General features: G+C 39.2%; 1 protein-coding gene across 2 annotated transcripts in view; it reads left to right on the top strand.

The window, feature by feature from the left end:
• LOC116721772 (receptor-type tyrosine-protein phosphatase N2-like) overlaps window positions 1–22,073 on the top strand; it is a 189,418-nt gene that overhangs the window by 25,182 nt on the left and 142,163 nt on the right. Inside the window, exons 4-9 of one of the 2 annotated variants that reach the window (XM_032565721.1) lie at window positions 10,447–10,561; window positions 11,671–11,815; window positions 14,277–14,550; window positions 16,389–16,700; window positions 17,119–17,147; window positions 18,954–19,327. In XM_032565721.1, the coding sequence (XP_032421612.1) occupies window positions 10,447–10,561; window positions 11,671–11,815; window positions 14,277–14,550; window positions 16,389–16,700; window positions 17,119–17,147; window positions 18,954–19,327 (1,249 nt within the window). Of the gene's footprint in view, window positions 1–10,446; window positions 10,562–11,670; window positions 11,816–14,276; window positions 14,551–16,370; window positions 16,701–17,118; window positions 17,148–18,953; window positions 19,328–22,073 lie in introns of both variants that reach the window. The other variant, XM_032565720.1, reaches the window with a different exon arrangement.

The raw sequence follows: 22,073 nt of genomic DNA, 5'->3' as shown, positions 1-22,073 counted from the left end.
TCATCCTGATACACGGCACCTCCTTCAGGATACAATGTTTGAACCAGAATGGTTCGGTAGTCCTTGGCAGTGACGCGCCCATCTAGCACAAGTATGGGGCCAAGGGAATGCCATGATATGGCAGCCCAAACCATCACTGATCCACCCCCATGCTTCACTCTGGGCATGCAACAGTCTGGGTGGTACGCTTCTTTGGGGCTTCTCCACACCGTAACTCTCCCGGATGTGGGGAAAACAGTAAAGGTGGACTCATCAGAGAACAATACATGTTTCACATTGTCCACAGCCCAAGATTTGCGCTCCTTGCACCATTGAAACCGACATTTGGCACTGGCACGAGTGACCAAAGGTTTGGCTATAGCAGCCCGGCCGTGTATATTGACCCTGTGGAGCTCCCGACGGACAGTTTTGGTGGAAACAGGAGAGTTGAGGTGCACATTTAATTCTGCCGTGATTTGGGCAGCCGTGGTTTTATGTTTTTTGGATACAATCCGGGTTAGCACCCGAACATCCCTTTCAGACAGCTTCCTCTTGCGTCCACAGTTAATCCTGTTGGATGTGGTTCGTCCTTCTTGGTGGTATGCTGACATTACCCTGGATACCGTGGCTCTTGATACATCACAAAGACTTGCTGTCTTGGTCACAGATGCGCCAGCAAGACGTGCACCAACAATTTGTCCTCTTTTGAACTCTGGTATGTCACCCATAATGTTGTGTGCATTGCAATATTTTGAGCAAAACTGGGCTCTTACCCTGCTAATTGGACCTTCACACTATGCTCTTATTGGTTCAATGTGCAATTAATGAAGTTTGGCCACCAGGCTGGTCCAATTTAGCCATGAAACCAATTTAGCCATGAGAGGTGTTTCAGTTTCATTGTCCAACCCCTGTATATATATATATATATATATATATATATATATATATATATATATATATATTATAGCGAGTATTTCTATTTATTACACAATCTTCCTTTGCTGGCGGTGTGACATCATTCCACCACCAAATATCTTACTCTTTATTCTTGTTTACATTCAAAATAGTCCATGATTCACTTGTTTTTATCCCAAATATCAGAGGCTACAAACTCATTTCTATTTGGGGCCAGATCAAAAATCGGAATGTTGTTAAAGGACTTGTTGTGCCAGAACGTATTGATGAAAACCAATTAAATTGTTAAAATATCAATAAATGGGTGTTTCAGCATTCAATAATTGTTACTTAAAATAACATAATATTGAATATTTTTTCACACTAATATACATCGTGGTGGGGGTGTGTGTATGTATATATATATATATATATATATCTATGGCAGATATATATCTGGAGCCAGGCTCCAGAGTGGGACCCCACTTACGGGCGAGTGCAACTTCTGTTTCCAATGGTCGTATTCATCATAAGGGATCTTTGGGCTGCACTTGGTCTGGTCCCTCACCTTGGACCTGTCTGCATTGGGTGGCCCAACCAGAGGCATGAAGCCCCAACAGTATAACTGCTAGGATCACTGGGACACTCAAACCCCCGCACCACGATAAGGTGGCAGCCCATGAAGGGGACGCGTAGGGGTGTGCATGTATGTGTGTATGTGTTTGTATATTAAGCAACCTATTAATTATGTAAGGAAGAAAATGAGAGAGAGAGGAAGAAAGTAGTTTTTTAACATGAGGAAATTAACTCAATGTGGTGCTAAGCATATTCTGACTTCTGGTCATTTTGCAAGAACCTCCACTTGTGAGGTGAAATGCATTTTTTAGGTTTTTTAAAGTTTTTTAGGCTCTAATAAAGTTTTTTAGGTTCTAGTGGCCATTATTTAACAATGGTTGAGCAGTAAATTTTGAGGAGAGAGAAGGAAATGACATGGAGCAGATTCCCCAAAACTGGGAATTAAACCCAGGTTGACAAACAAAACCTATAAGTAACATCCTAAACAAAACATAAGTTGCAGTCTTATTGTAAAACTGGTTACAAAATTACTGGATCAGGCATTTCTTAGCCCCTTTTTCTTCTCTTTTATACAAGCAGACAGCACATAAGCTCAACAACACAAAAGCTTCGTATTTATTACAAAGTATTCATCTAAGAATTGTTTTTTTCCTGGAATGGATATGATTTCTGATTAAGTTCTCTAGTTCTAGTACTTTCATGGATTGTTCTTTTTTCCCTTTTCTACACTTTTTCATGTTAAATTGCACATTTTTGTTAAGTTTTTTATATTATCTTGAATCTGTTATTCTAAATTAAGACTAACAGAAAGATCACACAGTTCCTTTTATTTTTGATAAAACCTGTTTTTTTCTTATAACAAACAAACCAGATATAACAAGTTTGGGCTTCTTTATGGTCCAGAGTACTAAACTACGATTACAATTATCTAATATTATGTACAGATTTAACTCTAATCTTATTTTAACATCCTGGAACCTGAAGAAGTCCAAATGTGTTAAATCAGCTTTTTTATGTTTGGTATAAAAAGAAAAACAGGATTTATTAAAGAAAAAATGGTAAATGGACTGAACTTATGTAGTGCCTTGCTAGTCATGTTGACCACTCAAAGCGCTTCACACTACAGTCACATTCACCCACACACACATTTACACCGACATGCAGGTCGGTAGGCAACTTGCTGCTAAGTGCCCTGCCCATGGGCACCTCAACATGTGGCTGAGGAAGCTGAAATCGACCGTACAACCTTCTGGTCACAAGACGACCACTCTACCCACAGAACCACAGTCACCCTAAAAAAGCCACTGCATGATTCTTTTGCTAATCTTTTTTAAAATACAGGTTTAAACACAGTATAATGAGCTACGATTCAGTGCAATTTAATATAAAAATCGAGCAGAAAAGGTAAACTAAAGGACAAACCATAAAAGCACAAGTACAGTGAGGAAAATAAACATAAATCATTACTATTAAAAGAATACATTTTAATTCTTGAATCAATACGTTGCTATAAATATTGAGCCCAGTGTTGTTGCGGCACTGTGCCGTCTGCCTCTAAAACAGCGAAGGGAAAAGGGCTAACGTACGGCTAATTCAATTAAGTTTACAAGTTTAACAATAATACTGCACATATGGTTGGAGTTTCTTAAATTCTTTTAGGGGCAATTAACAGTGACCAACTGACCTGACCTATATGTTTTAGGAGATGTGGGGGGGAAACCGGAGCACCCGGAGAAAACCCACGCAAACACGGGGAGAACATGCAAACTCCACACAGATGGTCTCTGTGAAGACGCAGCGCTAACCGCTGCATCACCGTGCTGCCCACTTTTTTCCAATTGAGTTGGGAAGGGATCTATTTTCAATTTTTGTCAATGGGGGGAAAAAACTTTGCCTTTTTAAATTTCCTCTTGGCGGAGCGTCGCATGGTGCCCCGTCCACAGAGGCTACAACCTCCATGTGTCTGATTCCAGTCCTCGGTTCCTCTCCTGAATGTCTTTCTCCTTCTTTAAATATCAAAATCAAGAACTTTAGACATGATCTTGATTGTCTTCACTCTTGTTTTTTTTTGGGCTTCTTCAATCGCAGTGTGTTTCTTACTGTTTTCCAAATTGAAAATTTAAATTTTTTCTTTTTACCATCCTGCATGGTTTTAGGGTCTGGATTGTCCAAATCCTCCAGGATGGTTTCCCCAGTGATCTCAGTCTCTTCTGTGGATTCCGGATCCGTAGAACAACCTGATAAACTTTCTCCTGAGAGTTCCTCCTCTGAAGAAACCTCTGGACTTAAGACTTTGACCAGGTCGACTTGGCCCTGTGAGTCTTCCTCCTTCCCTTGGAAAACTGTGATGGGTTTTGGTTGGAAATTGTCTTTCTCAGCTCTCAGAGGGTCGAACAGCTGTAGATCCTCTCTTGCTCTTTCCAAATCATTTTTGACACACTTTATCTCCTGCTGGTATCTTTCTTTTTGTTGTTTCAGTGTAGTGACATACAGACATTGTAGCTCCTGGTACAAACCTTTAACATTCTCCAACTCAGTCTGGGCACTCCTGTATTTCTCGTGCAGGAATTTAATCTGTGTTGTTGTGTTTTCCTGGAGGACGGCATACTCAGCTCTCATGTTATCGAGAATCGCCATGTCCTCCTCTGATTTCTCCAGATGAGCGTTTCTCTCCTGCTTTATCTCCTGCTGGTATCTTTCTTTTTGTTGTTTCAGTGTAGTGACATACAGACATTGTAGCTCCTGGTACAAACCTTTAACATTCTCCAACTCAGTCTGGGCACTCCTGTATTTCTCGTGCAGGAATTTAATCTGTGTTGTTGTGTTTTCCTGGAGGACGGCATACTCAGCTCTCATGTTATCGAGAATCGCCATGTCCTCCTCTGATTTCTCCAGATGAGCGTTTATCTCCTGCTGGTATCTTTCTTTTTGTTGTTTCAGTGTAGTGACATACAGACATTGTAGCTCCTGGTACAAACCTTTAACATTCTCCAACTCAGTCTGGGCACTCCTGTATTTCTCGTTCAGGAATTTAATCTGTGTTGTTGTGTTTTCCTGGAGGACGGCATACTCAGCTCTCATGTTATCGAGAATCGCCATGTCCTCCTCTGATTTCTCCAGATGAGCGTTTCTCTCCTGCTTTATCTCCTGCTGGTATCTTTCTTTTTGTTGTTTCAGTGTAGTGAAATACAGACATTGTAGCTCCTGGTATAAACCTTTAACATTCTGGTTGTTGATGATCTGCAGATTCTCACTCGTTCTTTCTAATTTGGCATCCTTCTCATGTCTCACCCCCTGCTGATATGTTTCCAAGTCTTGCTTTAGTCCTGAAACATCGCTATCATATTTGCAGTTGAGTTCATTGTGTAAAAGTTTGATTTGATCCAATTCTTCCAGCAAAAGTTTCTCGCTGTCTTGCAGGAATGTGATCTTTTTTGACATTTCTTGAAACATATCGTCCTTCTCAGCTCTCAGATTCTCCACTAGCCGTTGTTCCTCGCTAAGCCTGGCTTCATAAAACGTTTGTGTCTCGGCCTGCTGCCTCACCAGAGCATCGTCTGCTTCATACTTGGAGCGCAGCTCCTCGTAGGAAGTCTGGAGTTCGTCTAGTTCTTCTTGAAGGGCCTTATTTTTCTTTCTCTCAGCCAGTATTTCAGCTACAAATGCTTCCTGGTTGAGGAGGTGGGCCACCTTTAACTCCTCAAAGTCTTGTTGCAAGGACTTCTTATTCATGTATTTCACATTCTTGTGAACCTTGGAAGCAATGGCCGCAGCGTTAAGGACTGCTGGATCACTAAACTTCTCTACTCTCTCTAGTTCCCACTTTGCGTCTTTGGCCTGGTTGATAAACACTTTTTTGAGAGCTTTCTGCTTTTTTAACTGGAGTTTCGTCTCTTCCAGCTCGGCCTCCAGGTGGGACAGTTTTTGGTTGTCTTCAAACCTTCCGGCTCTCTCCATTTCCAGAAGGTAGCTGAGTCTATGGATTTCCCCGTGTAAGATATTCGGGTGTGCAGGAAGGAACCTGCCTCGGGGGTTTTGCTGGACTCCCCTTCTCGCGTGGGGTCCCATCATTCCACTGTGGTATCTGGGCGTATGATGAGACATTTTCCCTTAAATACAATAAAATGATCGATTGGTAAACTATCTGAAAGAGCTTTGCGCACGTCTGAACTGGTCAGTGATTTTGCAAGCAATGAAAAATATGCAAAATTGTGTTACATACAATTCTGCAGTTGATGACATCACAGAATCTTCCTTTGCTGGCGGTGTGACATCATTCCACCACCAAATATCTTACTCTTTATTCTTGTTTACATTCAAAATAGTCCATGATTCACTTGTTTTTATCCCAAATATCAGGGGCTTCAAACTCATTACCATTTGGGGCCAAATCAAAAATTGGAATGTTCTTAAAGGACCAGTTGTCCCAAAACATATTGATAAAAACCAATTAAATTGTTAAAATATCAATAAATAGGTGTTTCAGCATTCAATAAGTGTTACTTAAAATAACATAATATTGAACATCTTTTCACACTAATCAGTCCATCCAGAAGTGTTTTTGTGGTTTTCTGCAATCAACATCACAGAGTTTGTGGTGCTAAGTTAGAAATATTTGTAAGGAATCTTTTACGATATTTGCGCTAATATATGATGTTAAATGTGACCTTTTATTAATTGCTCTATCAGTCATGGACTACAACTTGACATCAAGTAAGGCTGAGACAGCAATCACTTGAACCCAAATGGTTTTGGACAATTTTGAGAAATTTTTTTGATTAAAATTAGAAAAAAATGTGGGGATCTGTTGATTTTTGTGTGAATTTTGCGGTTATTTGTGAAAAGTTGGAGGGGACTATTTCTATAATTTGGAGTCTAGAGGGCCACATAAAAGCTATGGCAGGCCAGATTTGACGTTGAGTTTGACACATGTGCCATATATGATAATCTTGTGAACTTTTTTCAATATCTGTACATTGGGATGTTCATTTTGCTTGGTTAGTCAAACATTTTCTTTTCTTTTGCACAGTGGAAAAAGAGAGTGGGAAAGAAAATTTATAATAAATAAATGTAAACAGCATGAAAAAGTAAAAGATAAAATCTATAACTACTGATTTCTAAATCTCCTCCAAAGGCAAAAAGAAATTCTACAACCTCTAAAATCTGAGGCCTCCATTTTTTTTAAATTTAATGAAAAAGGATGTTGTGCTCAGTTTCTTCTTCAGAGGTTTTCGTGTCATTTCCTTCAGTAGGTCTTGATGCAGCACCCCCGCAGGTGAGGAGAGGGAACAGGTTTTTCAGACCACTAAACACACACAAAAAAATTATCCTGAAAAATGGCCATCATGCTGAAATTCAAGTGGCTAATTGAAAATATAAACAACATTTTTCCCTCTAAAATAGCCTGTTTAGAGTAGTTTTTAGTAACTGGAACATTGACCAATATATCGGATGTGTATTGATGATTTCGATGATGACAAAATGTAAGGTTTGTTTCTGGTTTCTCAATTGGTCACTAGTTTGATGCATCGTGTTACAGGGAAAATACTACTACTGCTACCACTAATAAAATAATATAAAACCAGCGTGAAGCGTGACTGCGAGGAGAGCGCGAAAGCTCCTCATCGGGCTGAACCTGATGATGAGGTTAGCGCTGGTTCGTAAACCACTACTAACGCTCCAGCCAACCGGGACCACAGACATAAACTTTCCAGGAAAGACACAACCGCACGCTGGGCAGTGTGTTGAGATGTAAACACCACATATAATTCTTTGTTCACAAAGATAAATCTCACCGCTCCCTCAACACGCACATCTGAATTCGCGACTACTAAATTAAAAAATTAAGCGATTTAAAAAATTGTTTTTTAAAAATTATTTTCCTAAAATAGCCTGGCAGGGGGGTTAGTAAAGCATGGCGGGCCACCAGGCTTATAATACACCGGGGGACACCCTGTATAATATACATAAACTTTGACAAAGTTTCAGTTATATTCTGAAAACAGCAGCTGTTTGAGAGATGGTTTGAGCTGCTCTTGACGTCTCTATGGAAACCTGAACGCAAATCTGATGAGGCGTTTGGTAATTAACAGCTTCACTAAACGTTTTTCTTTAGATTCATCTTCTATTGAAGCCGTTCTCTTCAGCAGCAGAGTTTCAGTTGGAGACATTTCCACATGTGGAAGCATTAAACATCTCAGTTTGCTGACACGCTTCTGCCCACCGCTCAGTCAGTGAGAGGCGTAGAGTCTGTGAATATCCTGGCAGGGGCTCCGGCGTTCATTAACCTGTCGTGTCAGATGCCGTCTGTTCGCCCGACGCCAACTCCCATTTTCACAGCCACCCTTGCTGCCATTAAAAGCTCCGTTTTATGGCTCTTTGATGGGGAAAGCTTTGCCCGACATGCTGCGCAGCTGTTGGAGAGATGCTTGTGCCTCGATTGGCTGGCAGTCGAGGTCGTAATTCATTTTGTTGGAGTGTAAAGAAGCTGTTCTGGGTCTGAAATGTTTCGTTACGAGTTGAACTCGTGGTGTAATTCTCTGTTGATAAAGGTTGGACATGTTCATTTGTGAGAAAACATTACAGTTATTGGTAGTGGTGTTTTCAGTTTCATAACATCTGCTGGTTTATATGACAACATATTAGGGTAAATTTCAGCCAAAAAACTCAGAAATTTTCTAGGAAATGCTTTGAGATTTCTTAGTTTGAAAAGTCAAATATTCACTAGAAGAAACCTCTGAATTTTTTAATTTAATATCATACATTTTCTAGAAAATACTCTGTGATTTCGGACTTTGAAAAGTCAAAAATTTACTAGAAAACAACTCCTGAACCTTTGTGTTTAAGGTTCAGCAATCGCTTGAGGCTTGTTTTTGATGCCATAGAGAAACCTTTCCAGAAATCTGATAAGTGTGATAAGTGCAATAGCTTGAACACTTTTTATGGTTAACTTTCCTAGAGATTGAGACCGGTTTATGGATGTGTCCTCAAGCAACCCGATCCCTCAAGCAACATTGACGATACATGCAACCCAGTCAGACCCACAATATTCAGAGTCTTTAGCATTTCTTGGAGAATCTTCTCCGCCTCTGGTATTTTCTGTTTTTTGTCTACTTCAGTGATTAAATTGACTTGGCTTTGCCCAAGTCTTCAGACTTTGCCTGTTCCTCAAAGGACCTGAATATTGAATAAAGGAGATACTCAGTTTTCTTTCCACTAACAAAAAGACCCTCATTCCTAAGTTGATTCTCATATGATGCAGTTCAGATTTATAGTTTCAATTACAATTTTTTTTTATCAATAAAATTTGTTTAGTGTGTTTTTAGATTAAACATGTTGAATGTAGGAAAGAAAATGGGACGAAGCTTCCAGGTTTTGGGTTTAAAACTAGCGAACAATGTTTCAAGAAACTTCGTTTTGAAAAAGAGGTAAATATGACCAGCCATAGTCTCTTGTTGCAAGTTATGTTTGCTTTGGACGTTGAAAATCTAAATGTTTTAAATTAATTAAAATTCTGATATTTATTGCTTTGAGAAATTTAATCTTAGCTCAAGCAAATGCTTCTCGGGTTCAATTCATCAGTCTTAAGACAACCTTCTGTGTGGTTACAGTTTTGATCCAAATCCAAATTTAATCTCAAGTGGCAGTTTTATTTCTCTAATTGATTATTATTATAGTGCAGATTGAAGTCACTTTAAAAGTCCGCCATTCTTCTACTGTGCCATTTTATGATTTTTTTTCTCAAGGAAATCATAATCATGTCTTTAATAACACTGATCAAAGTTTGTGATTTTAAGTTCATTTTTACATTTTTTGTCACCACTCTGTGCTGTCAAGGTTCCAATCTAATCCACACTTCTTGTTGTTTCTACTAACTACTTATTTAGTTCTTGTGCATGTCTTTTCATTGCGACTACTGTGTCAAAGCAGAGTTCCTGTTCCTGATTTATGTGTGTGTCCTCTGGTAGACCCCCATCCCGCGGCTTCACATCTGGACTCGTCGCCTGCGTTACTTGTGTTCTTTCGGCGGCGCCATCGCTCATCTGCCAAAGGCTCCTGTTCGTGTTGTGCTTTGCGCGCCGCAGCCATATTTCCGGTAACGCTTCGTTCCGCTACCCCATCTGGCGCTGGCACCTGCCCCTCTGTTCGGCTGCCAAAAAGCCGTGTTTGGATGCATGTTAAGCATAAGCAACAGACGCGAGTGGCCGTGCAGCTCATCCAGCTTGTCCTTTCGCACAAATGCTGGAAAAAAAAGGAGATCTTGTTTCGTGTTGTCACTGACGTTGATATTAAAAGAACCATTAAGACACAAATGTTGCGCGGACTCCATTGCAGACGCACTTTGACGTCCAGTTAATAGATTTTTACCTGGAAACGAACAAGTAGAGACGACACGAACAGCTGTTGGTTAATATTCAAAGAAGCTCCATTTGCACATTGCTTTAAAAGAAAATTCTTCTAGAGGGAGAATCTGCTAATGGCATGCACAATTGACTTTTGTATTGAATAATTCAGGCAAAAATGCTAATTTTACTCTTTACCCATTAATTGTTCCATTTTCAATAAAGCAGCAGGATTCCTTTTTTCTTCACAAGGTGATTAAAGCTGGTAAATGTATTCGACGGCCTCTTGAGCCCCGACCTCCAGGCTTCTCCTATGTTACGTTAATCTTTTCAAAATAAATTGCCGACTACAGAAGTGTGCTTAAATAACTGCTTATAAAATTCCCAATTCTCTCATTAAACCTTCCCTAATAAACTGTAGAAGACCAGAACTTGTTTCTGCTTAGTCACTGAATCAAACTCTGTTGCCTCATTTTGTCTGCTCATGATCAACCTGATGAGTTTGGAAAAGCTGCGCCGGCTCAGCAGTTTGTCTCTGTTCTGCTGCAGGTTTTCTACCTTATTTTCTTTCACCAGTACAGTTTTGCTTCAGGATCATAACTGCAGACGTGTATCCGGACTCTGTGTCCTGATTCATCTGTGATTGTGGCTGCAGGTTTGACCTGGGAAGATGACACGACCCAGCAGGTTCTGTCCAGTGAGTTATCCAGACTCAGGAGGATTCCCTACCGGCCGCAGCAGAAAGGGCCGATCTACAGCAGCAGCTCCAGGTCACATCTACAAACCAATTCTGTGTTGGCGAAAGATCATCACTTATTTAATTATTTTAAATCTCTGGAGCTGGAATCATAGCAGAATAAAAAAAGAAATCAGCTTCAGGGTTTGATTTTTTTTAAATGAATTCTTGGATATTATTTTACATAACACAGCTGTAACAGCAGTTTGTTGAGTATTAGGGCCAGAAGGTTAGATGTGAATCATAAACCCAGGAGATGTTTCTGTTCTGACTAAACAAAACAAGAACTTTTTGGTCAAGTCTGACACAAAATTGTCAACATCATGATCTGAAATTATTCTCCTGTAGATTTGGAGGTTTTGTCAATGAAGACAAAATTATGACCAATTCCAAATAGGTTTTCATTAGAAAAACCAATCAGGTTTGCAAAGAAGCAAAGAAACATTTTTTCTGCAGCCGCATTTCCATTACAGATGCTCACAAAACTTTATTAATATTCTCTTAATGTCGAAAAGAAAAACAAATTTGCATGTGCAGTGATTACATTAAATAATTGCAATTAAAATCACATCTGAATACGTTTCACGTGTTATTTGATGACTTCACCCAAGTCATTAAAAAAAACATTCCTCCAACCACTTCCTGTCCCACTTCATGTGACTGGTTTGATGCAAATAGTTTCCATTGCAGTTTTACGAAATAAATAAATTTTGATATGGCAAAGAAAAAAACAACTTATCCAACACCACGACTTTTATCAAAAACCAAGAATTTTTTTCCATTAAGCAAACTTACTTTCAAAATTTCATATTGCGCAATTATATGGTCAATGGAAATACAGCTACTGAGTTCAAGCACACGTCCATTGAAGCATCAACACCATGGTTTCAACAGAAAATCAGTTTTGTAATCCCTAATATTGAGAAATATTATCAAGTCAAGTAACAGGACAATTTTTAAACAAATGCTGATTTGAAATGATAAAAAATATCGGCTGCACAGCTTTAAAACTGGGTTGTGCTAACAATTATAGCTTGAACATTTTGCTTTGATTGTTGACGATGATACTTGTCATTAATGAATCTTTTTTTTAGATGCTCTGTCTGCATTAGAAATGTGTGGATGGCTGTTCCTCCTCTGCAGGCCGGCAGCTGAAGCGATGGACCCAGAAGACCAAAGGGGGAAGCCGGTGGAAGTGGAGCTCAACAGGAATCTGCAGACTTACCTCCAACGTCTGGGCCTCCTTCCCAAGACGTCATCCGCCTCCAGCCTCAGCAAACCTAGCAAGGTCAGAATCTCCTCACTCTGCCATTCTTCGCTGGTTTCCGGTTCATGACTGTCTTCTGCTGCTGCAGTTTGTCTTTGCTTTTCATTTTTAGAAAGCCAGAAAGTCGGATGTTTACTGCAAGTATTTCACTATGAACAGTTACATTCACAGTTTCACCAAAATATCTGGAGGAGAAACGATGTAAAATCTCTCTCTTGGAGAAAAATCGGTATATGCCAAACTGGAACACGTCAGACCTGTAGAAAAACTGATAATCTGAACAAGCCAAGAAAATATCTCTTTAATCTGTAGCAGCATTTCAATCCCAAAATGTGTGCAAAATGTTTACAGTATTCCACTAATGTCGAAAAAAACAACACAGTTTTGCAATTGTAGTGTTTTCATTAAATAAGAAACATAATAAAAAAACCGTGTTCATATTAGTCATTGAAAAGCTCGCTGTGCCATCCTCCTCCTCCCACTTCCAGTTATTTTCTTGATCTTTTCTGCCTGTAGTAACATCTGGCTGTTGGTCACATGACTTTAAAAAGTGTTTCCATTGCAGTTTTGTAATTTCGATAAAGATGAAAACTTGCTAGTGCAAAAACTTCTAGCAAAAAACATGATTTTTTTCTCCCCTAAATTTTCATGTATCCATTAGGCAAATATATTTTCGTAATTCCTTTCTGCAAAAGTATATTTTCTGTGGAAACGCAGCTAGTTGCAGTGGCGTTTATTCTTTAGAAACAATAAATTGCAAAGTTGGCCTCCTACCAGCTGAAGAAAATTTCAGGATTAAAGGACTAATGTCTCGGCAAGATCTAGAAAATCTCATCCATGCACTTATTTTCAATCGCATTGATTACTGCAACAGTGTCTTCATAGATCTACTGAAAAAAAAATCAATCCTCCAGCTGCAGCTGATCCAGAACGCTGCTGCTGGCGTTCTGACTAAAACCAGGAAGGTAGAGCACATCACCTCACTTCTAAAGTCCTTAAAGTGGAACTGAAATGTTGCTGAAATGTGTGTACAACTAATATTTGATTTGTAAATAAACGTGGGCTGCTGTGTGAGGAATGAGCTATCCTTTGTCTTTCTTTTCTAGCTTTAGACCTCTCACAGCTTGACTGTTAATAGAGAAATTACACTGTATTGGAGTTAACAAGTTCATTCCTCCCATTAATAACTCATGACTTGACTCGTGGCTCCGCCGGGTCCTCAGAGGGCTCTACTTCCTGCTGGGAGATTGTTCTGAGGCTGCAGCAGGGCAAAGCCCACAGGCAACGCTCAGGGCTTTGAGGACCTTCAGTCCAGATTCACCTGTTTGGAAGTGAAAACAATGGGGCCAGTCGGACTGAAGGGGGCCTGCAGGGCACAGGCACTGCAAATAGATGGAAAAAGCAGATACCTGGTGGGAGTCTGCACACACAAATCATTATGCATGGCAAGTGAGAGGAGCCGTTTATTGTAATTTTGCCATTACTCAAGCAGGTGCTGCTTCTTGTCTGGTGTGGGCGTTAATGGAGCTGGCGGTGACAACTCGCTTTTGTTGTTGCAGATGAATTCACTAATGTAATTTTATAAGAGAATTAATAACTTCTCAAGACCGTGGCTTTTTCCAGCTCTATTGTTTTTAGTCTCATATGCTGTTTGCATTAGTGCTAAAACGTGTTTTCTGGCATCAAGATGCAAAATGTTTGTAATAAATCTGATGTATTTTAGTTAAGTGGTGAAAGAATAAACCATTTATTCTTAGTTTTAGTATTATTAAAGCTAATACTAATATTATTAGTTTTATTAGTTTGATTAAACTAATACCATTGTATTAGTTTTATCAATTTAAATTCTGCCTCTGGACTAAAGATGTTTAATAAAACTTTAAAGTGTGGTGAAGAAGTTAATTGTTTATTTAAAAAAAACAAAGCTGTAATACCTCATAACCCTTGGTTATTATTGTGCAATATTTAACTACAGGCAAACATCTGTCCAAAAATCTGTTTCTATAATGTATGATAGGGACTTTTTATCTGGTTCTTGACAATATCAAAGAAAATTATAAAGTCAAGTGGAGTTGTAGATTCTCTATTATTGTTAGTATCTTTCATGTCATGATAATTGACATGCATGAAAGTTTATTCTAGTAGTTGATGCATTTATGTTCCCTGAATAGTTGACGTTTTATTGAATTTAATGAATAGTGCTTTTCATTTCTTTAATTGCAGAAAATTAAAGTCGGAATTTGTGGCTCTAATCCTCTTCCGTATTTCTGTCATTGTTTTCATAGTTTTTAAAAAATTACACTTTTTATCTAAGATACTAAAATATTTTAGCCTGGAACAGGGCAGCCACTAACAAAAAGGATGACTCAATTAAGTGAGTCTGCTGTTCAGTCGGGGTTCCTTGTAGGCTTCCATCTCTCAACAATCATGTTGTCAGCTCAAATCCTTTTACTCCAGCTTCTCATCTTTTTTCCGTTTCCAGCCGCTGCAGAAGCAGAAGCCGCTCTCTAGCCAGCTGCTCGCCTCGCAGGCAGATGGGGACCTTCTCCTGGCGGCCCTGAGGCGGTTTCTCTCCGGGCGTCTCGCTCTGCACAGCGCTAGGATGAAGCAGGAATCTGCCTCTCCTCGGCTCAGGCCCTTCTACAACAGCGGCGTAGAAAATCCCGGGTTCAAGAAGGAGACGCCGCAGTCTAGACTGGTGAAGACGGGAAGTCCTTCTGCAGCTTCAGCCAAGGACCCGCTTACATCTGTGGATGGTGTGTGTCTTAAATGCTTTACATTTAATCAAAAAGAGTACAAAAAGAATACATAGAGTTAAATTTGGAAGTTAACGGACAAAACTGGAGAGCAGATTTATAAGCTTCTCTTTAATCTGAAGGAAGTTTATGTGAAAACCACAGGACTGTTTAACTGTGGAAGAGGATTAGGGGCACTGGAAAAAAGAAATCTAACTTTAATATCTTCTGAGATCAAAATCTGACTTTTAATCTTTTGATCTCAGAAGATTAGACAGGATTCTGAGATTAAAGTCTGAATTTTGACATTAAAGTCAGGATTCTGAGTAAAAAAGTCATATTTTTACATTTTATTTTTTCCAGTGGCTCTAATCTTCTTGTAGATTAACATATTTTTAGTTTCAGGAAATCAATTAGTTGTTGTTTTGCCAACACGCAGCATTCCCTGATGGTGGAACATTGAACTGAAGGACATCTCCCCCAAACTCCCCATCATATGTAAATGATCATCTTTTGTTCAGTGCAGCTTTCTGCTGGAACCCAGCTGAGAGTGCAGCTGTACCAACACAGCACAACGTCTCTGAAATGAATGAGGAAGCAAAAATGTCTTCCACTGTGCTGCCGTCACTCTCTACACTGTTATAGCAACATTATGCGCTCTCAGCATGATGCTGCACATTTCCTTAGCTGGAAAAAAATCTCTGTCTGAGATCCATTTAGTATTTCTCCAAGCCTCTCTGCTGTTTCAAATAAAATCTTCAGAAAATGCAGATGTGATCATAGAAATCTTCTGGTTGAATTCCATATAAAACCATGCCTCATTCAAATTCAAATTCTAGTTTATTGTTCTTCTCAACCTTTTAACATTCTGTTTGACTTTATGTAAAAACTAAGCTTCCAATACGGCGAGCATTTGTTGGTCATTTAAAACATTGAGTGCAGTCTTCACATCTTGTAAATAAAGTCAAAGTAATCAAAGGATGACTCTGTAGAAACATTCTTAAATTTGTTCTGGGTAAATTATTTTATTTACTTGGTTTAACTTTGTCAGACAGTCTTGAAGTATTTAGATCTGTTTCTATAGACGCCCATAAATTCTACTTGACTGACAAAGACACAATATACACACCAAAAAATAAATCAGGCCAAAATTAGACAAAATATTGACAAAAAAAACTGTTACCTGAATATTTAAATGCTCAGTAAAATATTTGTTGTAAATTCAGTTTAAGGTTCAGATGGATCAACATTCCTAATCATTTTCATTTATAGAGACTATAAATGTTTACACATTTATGCAGTTAAAACTTTTTGAAACTTCATGAATTGATCATATTATTTTTAAATAATAAGCAATAAGCAATATTCCAAACGGATTTGTAAAACGAGAAAGCAAATGCAACTTAAAAGAAATTGAGATTTTCAAAAAAATTAGATTCAGAACGGTGATGACGGTGTCAGTTTATGGAACAATCTATAAATCTATTTCTGCATTTAGAAAAAATTTGAAAGCCATTATGAAAAAGCAATATGGCATTGAATAAGCTGATGTCTTGTGTATCTTTTTCTTTCTTTGTATGTATTTCTTGTGTTGTTTGAAGTTTCTGTAATAGTCTGAACTTAAAAACTAATTTTCTTTCTGTGAATAGGTGGCAGATATAAGTTTATTCTTCTTTCTGCTCCTCTTATTCAAGTTTTCTTTTGTTACATGAATTATTCATATTTATTGAGTTAATGAAATTTTAAAAAGGGGTAAAATAAGGTGTTTTGTTGTTGGCTGTGGCTTTGAAATAAACCAAACCTCTAGTTAAGTTGGAACATGTTTTGTACGCGTTACTGAGGCTGTGTCTCCTCTGCAGAGCGGTTCATAGAGAAGGTGGTGAAGAACGTGGGCAGACAGCATGTGGACGTGGACAGCCTGACGCCGCAGGACCTGAGCCAGCTCTCCAGCCTGATCGCCGACGCTCTAGTGGTGGTGGACCAGGACCAGGGACCGGACCGGCCTCTGAGCCGGGATCGAGGGCCCGGACTCAGAGACCTGGAGGGAGAGCAGAGCGACTCGAGTCAGGAGGCTTCCAGAGCTGAGGAGGATGAAGTGCTGCTACAGAACGTTCCCACTCTGAACCCTGAGCCTCAGGAAAGCACGCCGTTACCACTGGCATTGCTTCAAGGTACATTTTACTATATTTGCTTCTGTTTTAACATCATACAGCACTAAGGGAATGTTTGAAAGCTTGTTTCCAATCAAAAAATGAAAATTAGTGTGGAAGCAAAGACGGTTTTCATCCAGAGCAGAACATAAACAGTCTGTTAATAGCTGTTTGCCGAACGAGGCCATTAGGTCTAAAAGTGCTTCCATAATGGCTGAAACTATAAAGCTCATTTAACATGGAGGGAATAAATGTTGTTTACTTAAATATTACATCTTGGCTTGCTGAGTATCTAAATGATAATCATTTACATGGTTTTTTTTCTGAGGACAAAGCTAAAATCTGGTTTAAACAAATGCATTTTGAAGTATTAATTTTTGTGTAAAAACAATATTCACATATTTTAATTTTCATGAAAACATTTTGTTTCTCCCAACAGAACGGCACACAGATGCAGTGGATGATCTGGTAAGCAATCAGAACCTGCGATGTCCTTCAACCTTACAGAAAACTGTAAATGTTTTTTGCATGGCTGGAATGTTAAAACTAAAAACTAATAACTGAAGAAACATGGCAGTCCTTTCAGAGGCTGATTATATTTTATGGAAAATCTGCAAAGTCTAGTTTTGTACATCTTGTCTAAATATCTGCGTGTCAGACGGTGTCGAGCTCTGCATGGATTTTGTCATTATCGAGATTTTCAGTGTTGCTTATTGTCAAATAAAAACATTTGAATCTGATTTGACAAGTCTTACCTACAAGTGCTGACAGGAGAAGTCATGCTGTGGGAACATGAAGTGTTGTAGCAGTTTGAGTTCAATCCAGACAGTCTGCTTCTTCCTGTCGATCCTCAGCACATTCTGAGTTCGTCAGATTAGATTTCGGATTGCTTAAAGACTGAATGAAAGTGGATTTTGGTCCCAGTGTTTCTGCTGTTGTGACATTCAGTTCCTGGCAAGACGAACAATTAGCCTGAAGTCAGGACCTGCAGAATAATGGCGCATTGTAATGGCGTTCAGTACGGACGCTGACAGGTTAGCTTTTAATTCGATTCCAGCAATTATCTCATCACACCTGTAGCTGCAGACTGCCAACACGTTAACATCGACAGAACTCACAGCTGTTAAACAGTCTCAACCAAAGATCCAAAGATATGTCACGGAAAAATACAAAAGAATAAAACGAGTGTTTGAAGTTTAGGGACCAGAAACTTCTGGAGTTTAAAAGGTTTTTAAATGCTTTCAGGAAGAACAGTTTTGGTATTTAATGGTAAATCAGTATCTGGTCAGGATTCAGACCTTTAAATCAAAACTGCGTCGGGGACTGATGGCAGTCAATTTACCCCATAACAATCAATCAAATACTGAAATTTAACTTTATCACAATACAGTTCTGTACAGTATTTTCTACTTCTATAAATATTTACAGTTGGATTTAAGGTCCAAATGTATTTTTACTTGACATTATTTGTCATATTTGTATAGAAATCAGTGTTGATCAAATGTAGTTTCTGTTTTTTTCTGTGATTTTTTTCACTCTTAGAATTTAGACTGACCTTATCAGATGTTCTTTGGGTTTTTTACTCTCTCTCAAGGATTTGAACTTAAGAATCAGTTTTATGAATTTCAGTTTTTCTTTTAAGCAACTTCACTTAGTAGCTGATGAATCAAAGATGTTTTTGCACCATAAAGTGCATAAATGTTTTTTTTATCCTTAAGGTCTTTGTTGGCTGCAGACTGTCACAAAGAAATGTTTATTTTTATTTATTTATTTTGCTGAATTTATAAAATAAATTCAGAATTTCAGAATTTAAAATAATAGCTCATCAATTTTTTTTAAGTTATGGATGACTTAATGTTACAACTTGATTAAAATAAGTACAAAAAAGTACTTATGCTTTTTATTCAAATTATCAAATTTATTTAAAAACAAAAAGAAACAATTTAGTTTATAAATTCTACAACTCAGAGAGAATCACAGAGGAAGACTTTTGCATTGTTTTAAGGACAAAGGGGGCTTACTTCGTGATTATTTACTCACATTCGGCCCACATTATTCTGAATTTTGCAGTTTTTTGTAAAAAACTAAACCATAACAAAAACCCACCAAATTATTAAGGGGGGGCTTAAGAATACTTTAGGGGGGCTTCAGCCCCCCCTAGAATCGGCGTAGTGACGCCACTGGACTGTACAAAGAGAAATTTTCAAGTTTTAATTGCATGACTTTATTTAATTTTATTCACCCAATAGAAATGTCCTTGTATCTTCCCTCCAGGCTCAGAGCAACAGCCTCTTCAACAAACTCCTGGCCTACCTGGACAAATCCTCTCTTTCCGATCCTTCGTCAGTCAGAAGCCGCTATGACGTCGCGGCGGCGGCCCCCAGGAGCCGGCAGGTGGGCCTGGAGAACGTCCAAAGTCACACCAGCGAGGCAGCAGTGGCGGTGCAGAAGAAGGACACCACCCAGTCGGTGGAGGAGGTATCAGAGGTGGCGGGCTGGATCAAGGAGGTGGTGCCTCCGCCCGCCTCGCTCGTCTACGAGGAGCCGCACAAGAAGACGATTCACGTGCCGGAGCTGCAGCTGGACGTCAAAACGGACAGGAAGAAGCCGGACGACGACGTTTTCGGCTACGTCATCACAGACACGGAGTGAGTAATGAGTTACACAGATTATCCAAATATAAGAGATGATGAGCATCTTCTTCCAGAGAGACTTCTGTTCTGTTTATTGTGAAGTTCTAAGAATCGAAATTGCAAGTGCTGAGTTGAAGATAACTTTCATTCTTGGTCAGTGTGACATTTTCTTTTAATTCACTGGTGTCAAGATTGTTTATAATCTGTGGTTTGGAAAAAGTGTTTGAAGTAAATTTTCTTATCCATGTTTCCCATGTTTTACTTTTTTAAACATCAGAACATGTGCTGCATACACGTGAGTGAGTTGCATTGATTACTTTATGGCTGAAGTTTTAGACCGAAGGTTTGTTAAAATCCTTGGTCTTGTGTTTCTGCTGCTGCAGGTGCAGCCCTCAAGGCCTTGGTGGCGTGCGTCTTTCCATCTTTTTATCTTATTACCTTCATTCAAAGCTATTAAGCAGAAAATCCATAAATGTTGTGTTGGAGGTCACAGCCAAAGATTCACACTGAAAACACAATGAGCAGGACCTTCTTCCTTCACCCTGCTCCATCTTATAAAACTGATCATTGTGTTATAAGTTCAGTGTTTACTCTAATCTCACTCCTTTCAATTCTACTTAGAAGTCCCAGTTTTGCTCTAAAGCTGAATAAGCCTTTGTGTTGCGTAAAAAGAAACAACATACAGATGTTCTTATGCCTTAACATTTGACAAACAGAGGTGCAGTAACTACACTCTGGGCTTTCTTCCTCTTCATGGTCTTTTCTTTACTCTGTGGTTCCTTCATATGCACATAAAAAGCTCTGTTAGACTCATGTTCAGTCATTCCATTTTTCTAAGTGAAGTTTTGATGTTAATACTTTTTTTTTTTTTCTTTTTTTTGTCCGAAGAGTTTTAGCGGTGCTAGTGGCTCGTATTTTTTGTGACAGTAGGCAGACAGGAAAGAGGGGGGGAAGACATGCGGCAAAGGTCGCCGGGACCGGGAGTCGAACCCGCGACGTCGAGGACCAAGACCTCCAAACATGGGGCCTTGATGTTAATACTTAAAATATTATTGATATTTTATATTTACAACTACAGGAAGACACAGAAAAGCTGTTTTACCTTCTAGTTAGCAGAAGGTCCAGTTTCTTCTCCAGGGCAGATGTCAACATCTTTAGAGTATTTTACACATTTCTCTCTCCAATCCTTCCTTATTCACTTCTGCTTCTCTTGACCTTTGCAAGTAACATGTCTGAAATTCAAATGTTAACATGAACCAAAGTCCCTTGCAATTCACTAGTGAGAAAATGTAGAGGTTAATATATGTGAAGCATATAACTGAATGATTTCCAGTAGGGCTGCATGATTTTACAGTGACAAAAATATTGCAAAATCAATATTGGGGACAATATATGCCTTCTTTCGTCTGTGTTTCCATTACTGTGACCTTTAGCATCTTGGGCAATGTCATTTGTGTCCAGTGTGAGCATCTTGACCCATGAGAATCGATACAATTGGTTAAATATTACATTAGCATATAAAATGTAAGTTCAAAACACCTGGAATATATTAGTGAAGAATTATTAGACTCCAAACAGTCTAGCGATATGAATTGTGCCGCCGTATTTATTCTGTATTTCTTCCATTGACAAAAGTATGATTGCAAACCAGTTTGACTACAGACTGCTGCTGGGAGACCAATCCTAAACTTTATTCTCGCCATTCACTAGAAAAATCTGTCAAATAATGGAAAGATTTGAGAACTACTGAATGGATTTGCTGTTATGGATCAGACACTGATACCGATCTAGAATTTTTTCCCGTATCAGGACCAATACAGATACTAACATCAAATCTGTGTTCTTATACCTAAAATGGAGAATACCTTTATGTTAGAAAGTGTGCATTGAAATTGATCAAAGCTCCTAAGTGTGAGGGGAACCCCCTATAGTCTGAGTGTGGTTTCTCAGACGGATCACGACACGGCCCACAGTGTGGCGTGGAGCTGACGTCTCTGTAGCAGCTGTCAGCTCTCTGTATCTGCAGGCAGCAGCAGTAGTGATCACCGATGTCAGCTCAGAGGCTGCTGCTCTGCACGACGCCACACTGACTCATAGCATGTGGGCTGGCGGAGCTGCTGTCGGCTTTCCAGGCTCAGGGAAGAGAAATCGAACAAAATCAGGTTTTCTGTCAGCAGTAAGTCTGACACAATCCACCATATTCTATGAACTGGTTTACTTAGGCGTACAGCTGCTTTTTCCACTGTTAGTTTATTTTCATCGCAATTTCTGGACAATAAATTCATCCTTAAATGTTTTTGATATTAGTGTCAGAGGGATCAGAGCATGAGATCATCTTGTGCTTACATGAGGAAGAAAACCTTGAACAAGCAGGTCTGTAAATCACCAGTTGCTGCGCTGAAAAACATAACTTCTCAAAATTTACAGCAAGTCTCTGACCTGTTTGCAAAAAGATGATGCGACCTGGAGGTATCTACAGGTTCTTTCTCAGTTTGAAGTCAGCCGAACCAGAAAGGGGGGCTGGAGGTGGGGTCGGATGAGGTCACGGCACATAGGAAGCAATTAGTTTAGAGCTGGGATATTGATCTTTAATCAGGTCTCCCATCCACACCACACAAACACACATAAAACAAACTCTGCTTGTTCCGCCGGCCTTGTGCACACACTCAGACTGGTTCAATAGACTTTTTAATGACTTGAGCCTTATTGTGTAAGATTGTTTCCACTTCGGTGAGATGTCAGTGGGTTTACACTGTACAGA

The sequence above is a fragment of the Xiphophorus hellerii genome, chromosome 6, assembly GCF_003331165.1.
Source record: "Xiphophorus hellerii strain 12219 chromosome 6, Xiphophorus_hellerii-4.1, whole genome shotgun sequence".
Lineage (NCBI taxonomy): Eukaryota > Metazoa > Chordata > Actinopteri > Cyprinodontiformes > Poeciliidae > Xiphophorus > Xiphophorus hellerii.
Note: the sequence above shows the minus strand (reverse complement) of the source record. Positions and strands in the feature narration are given on the sequence as shown.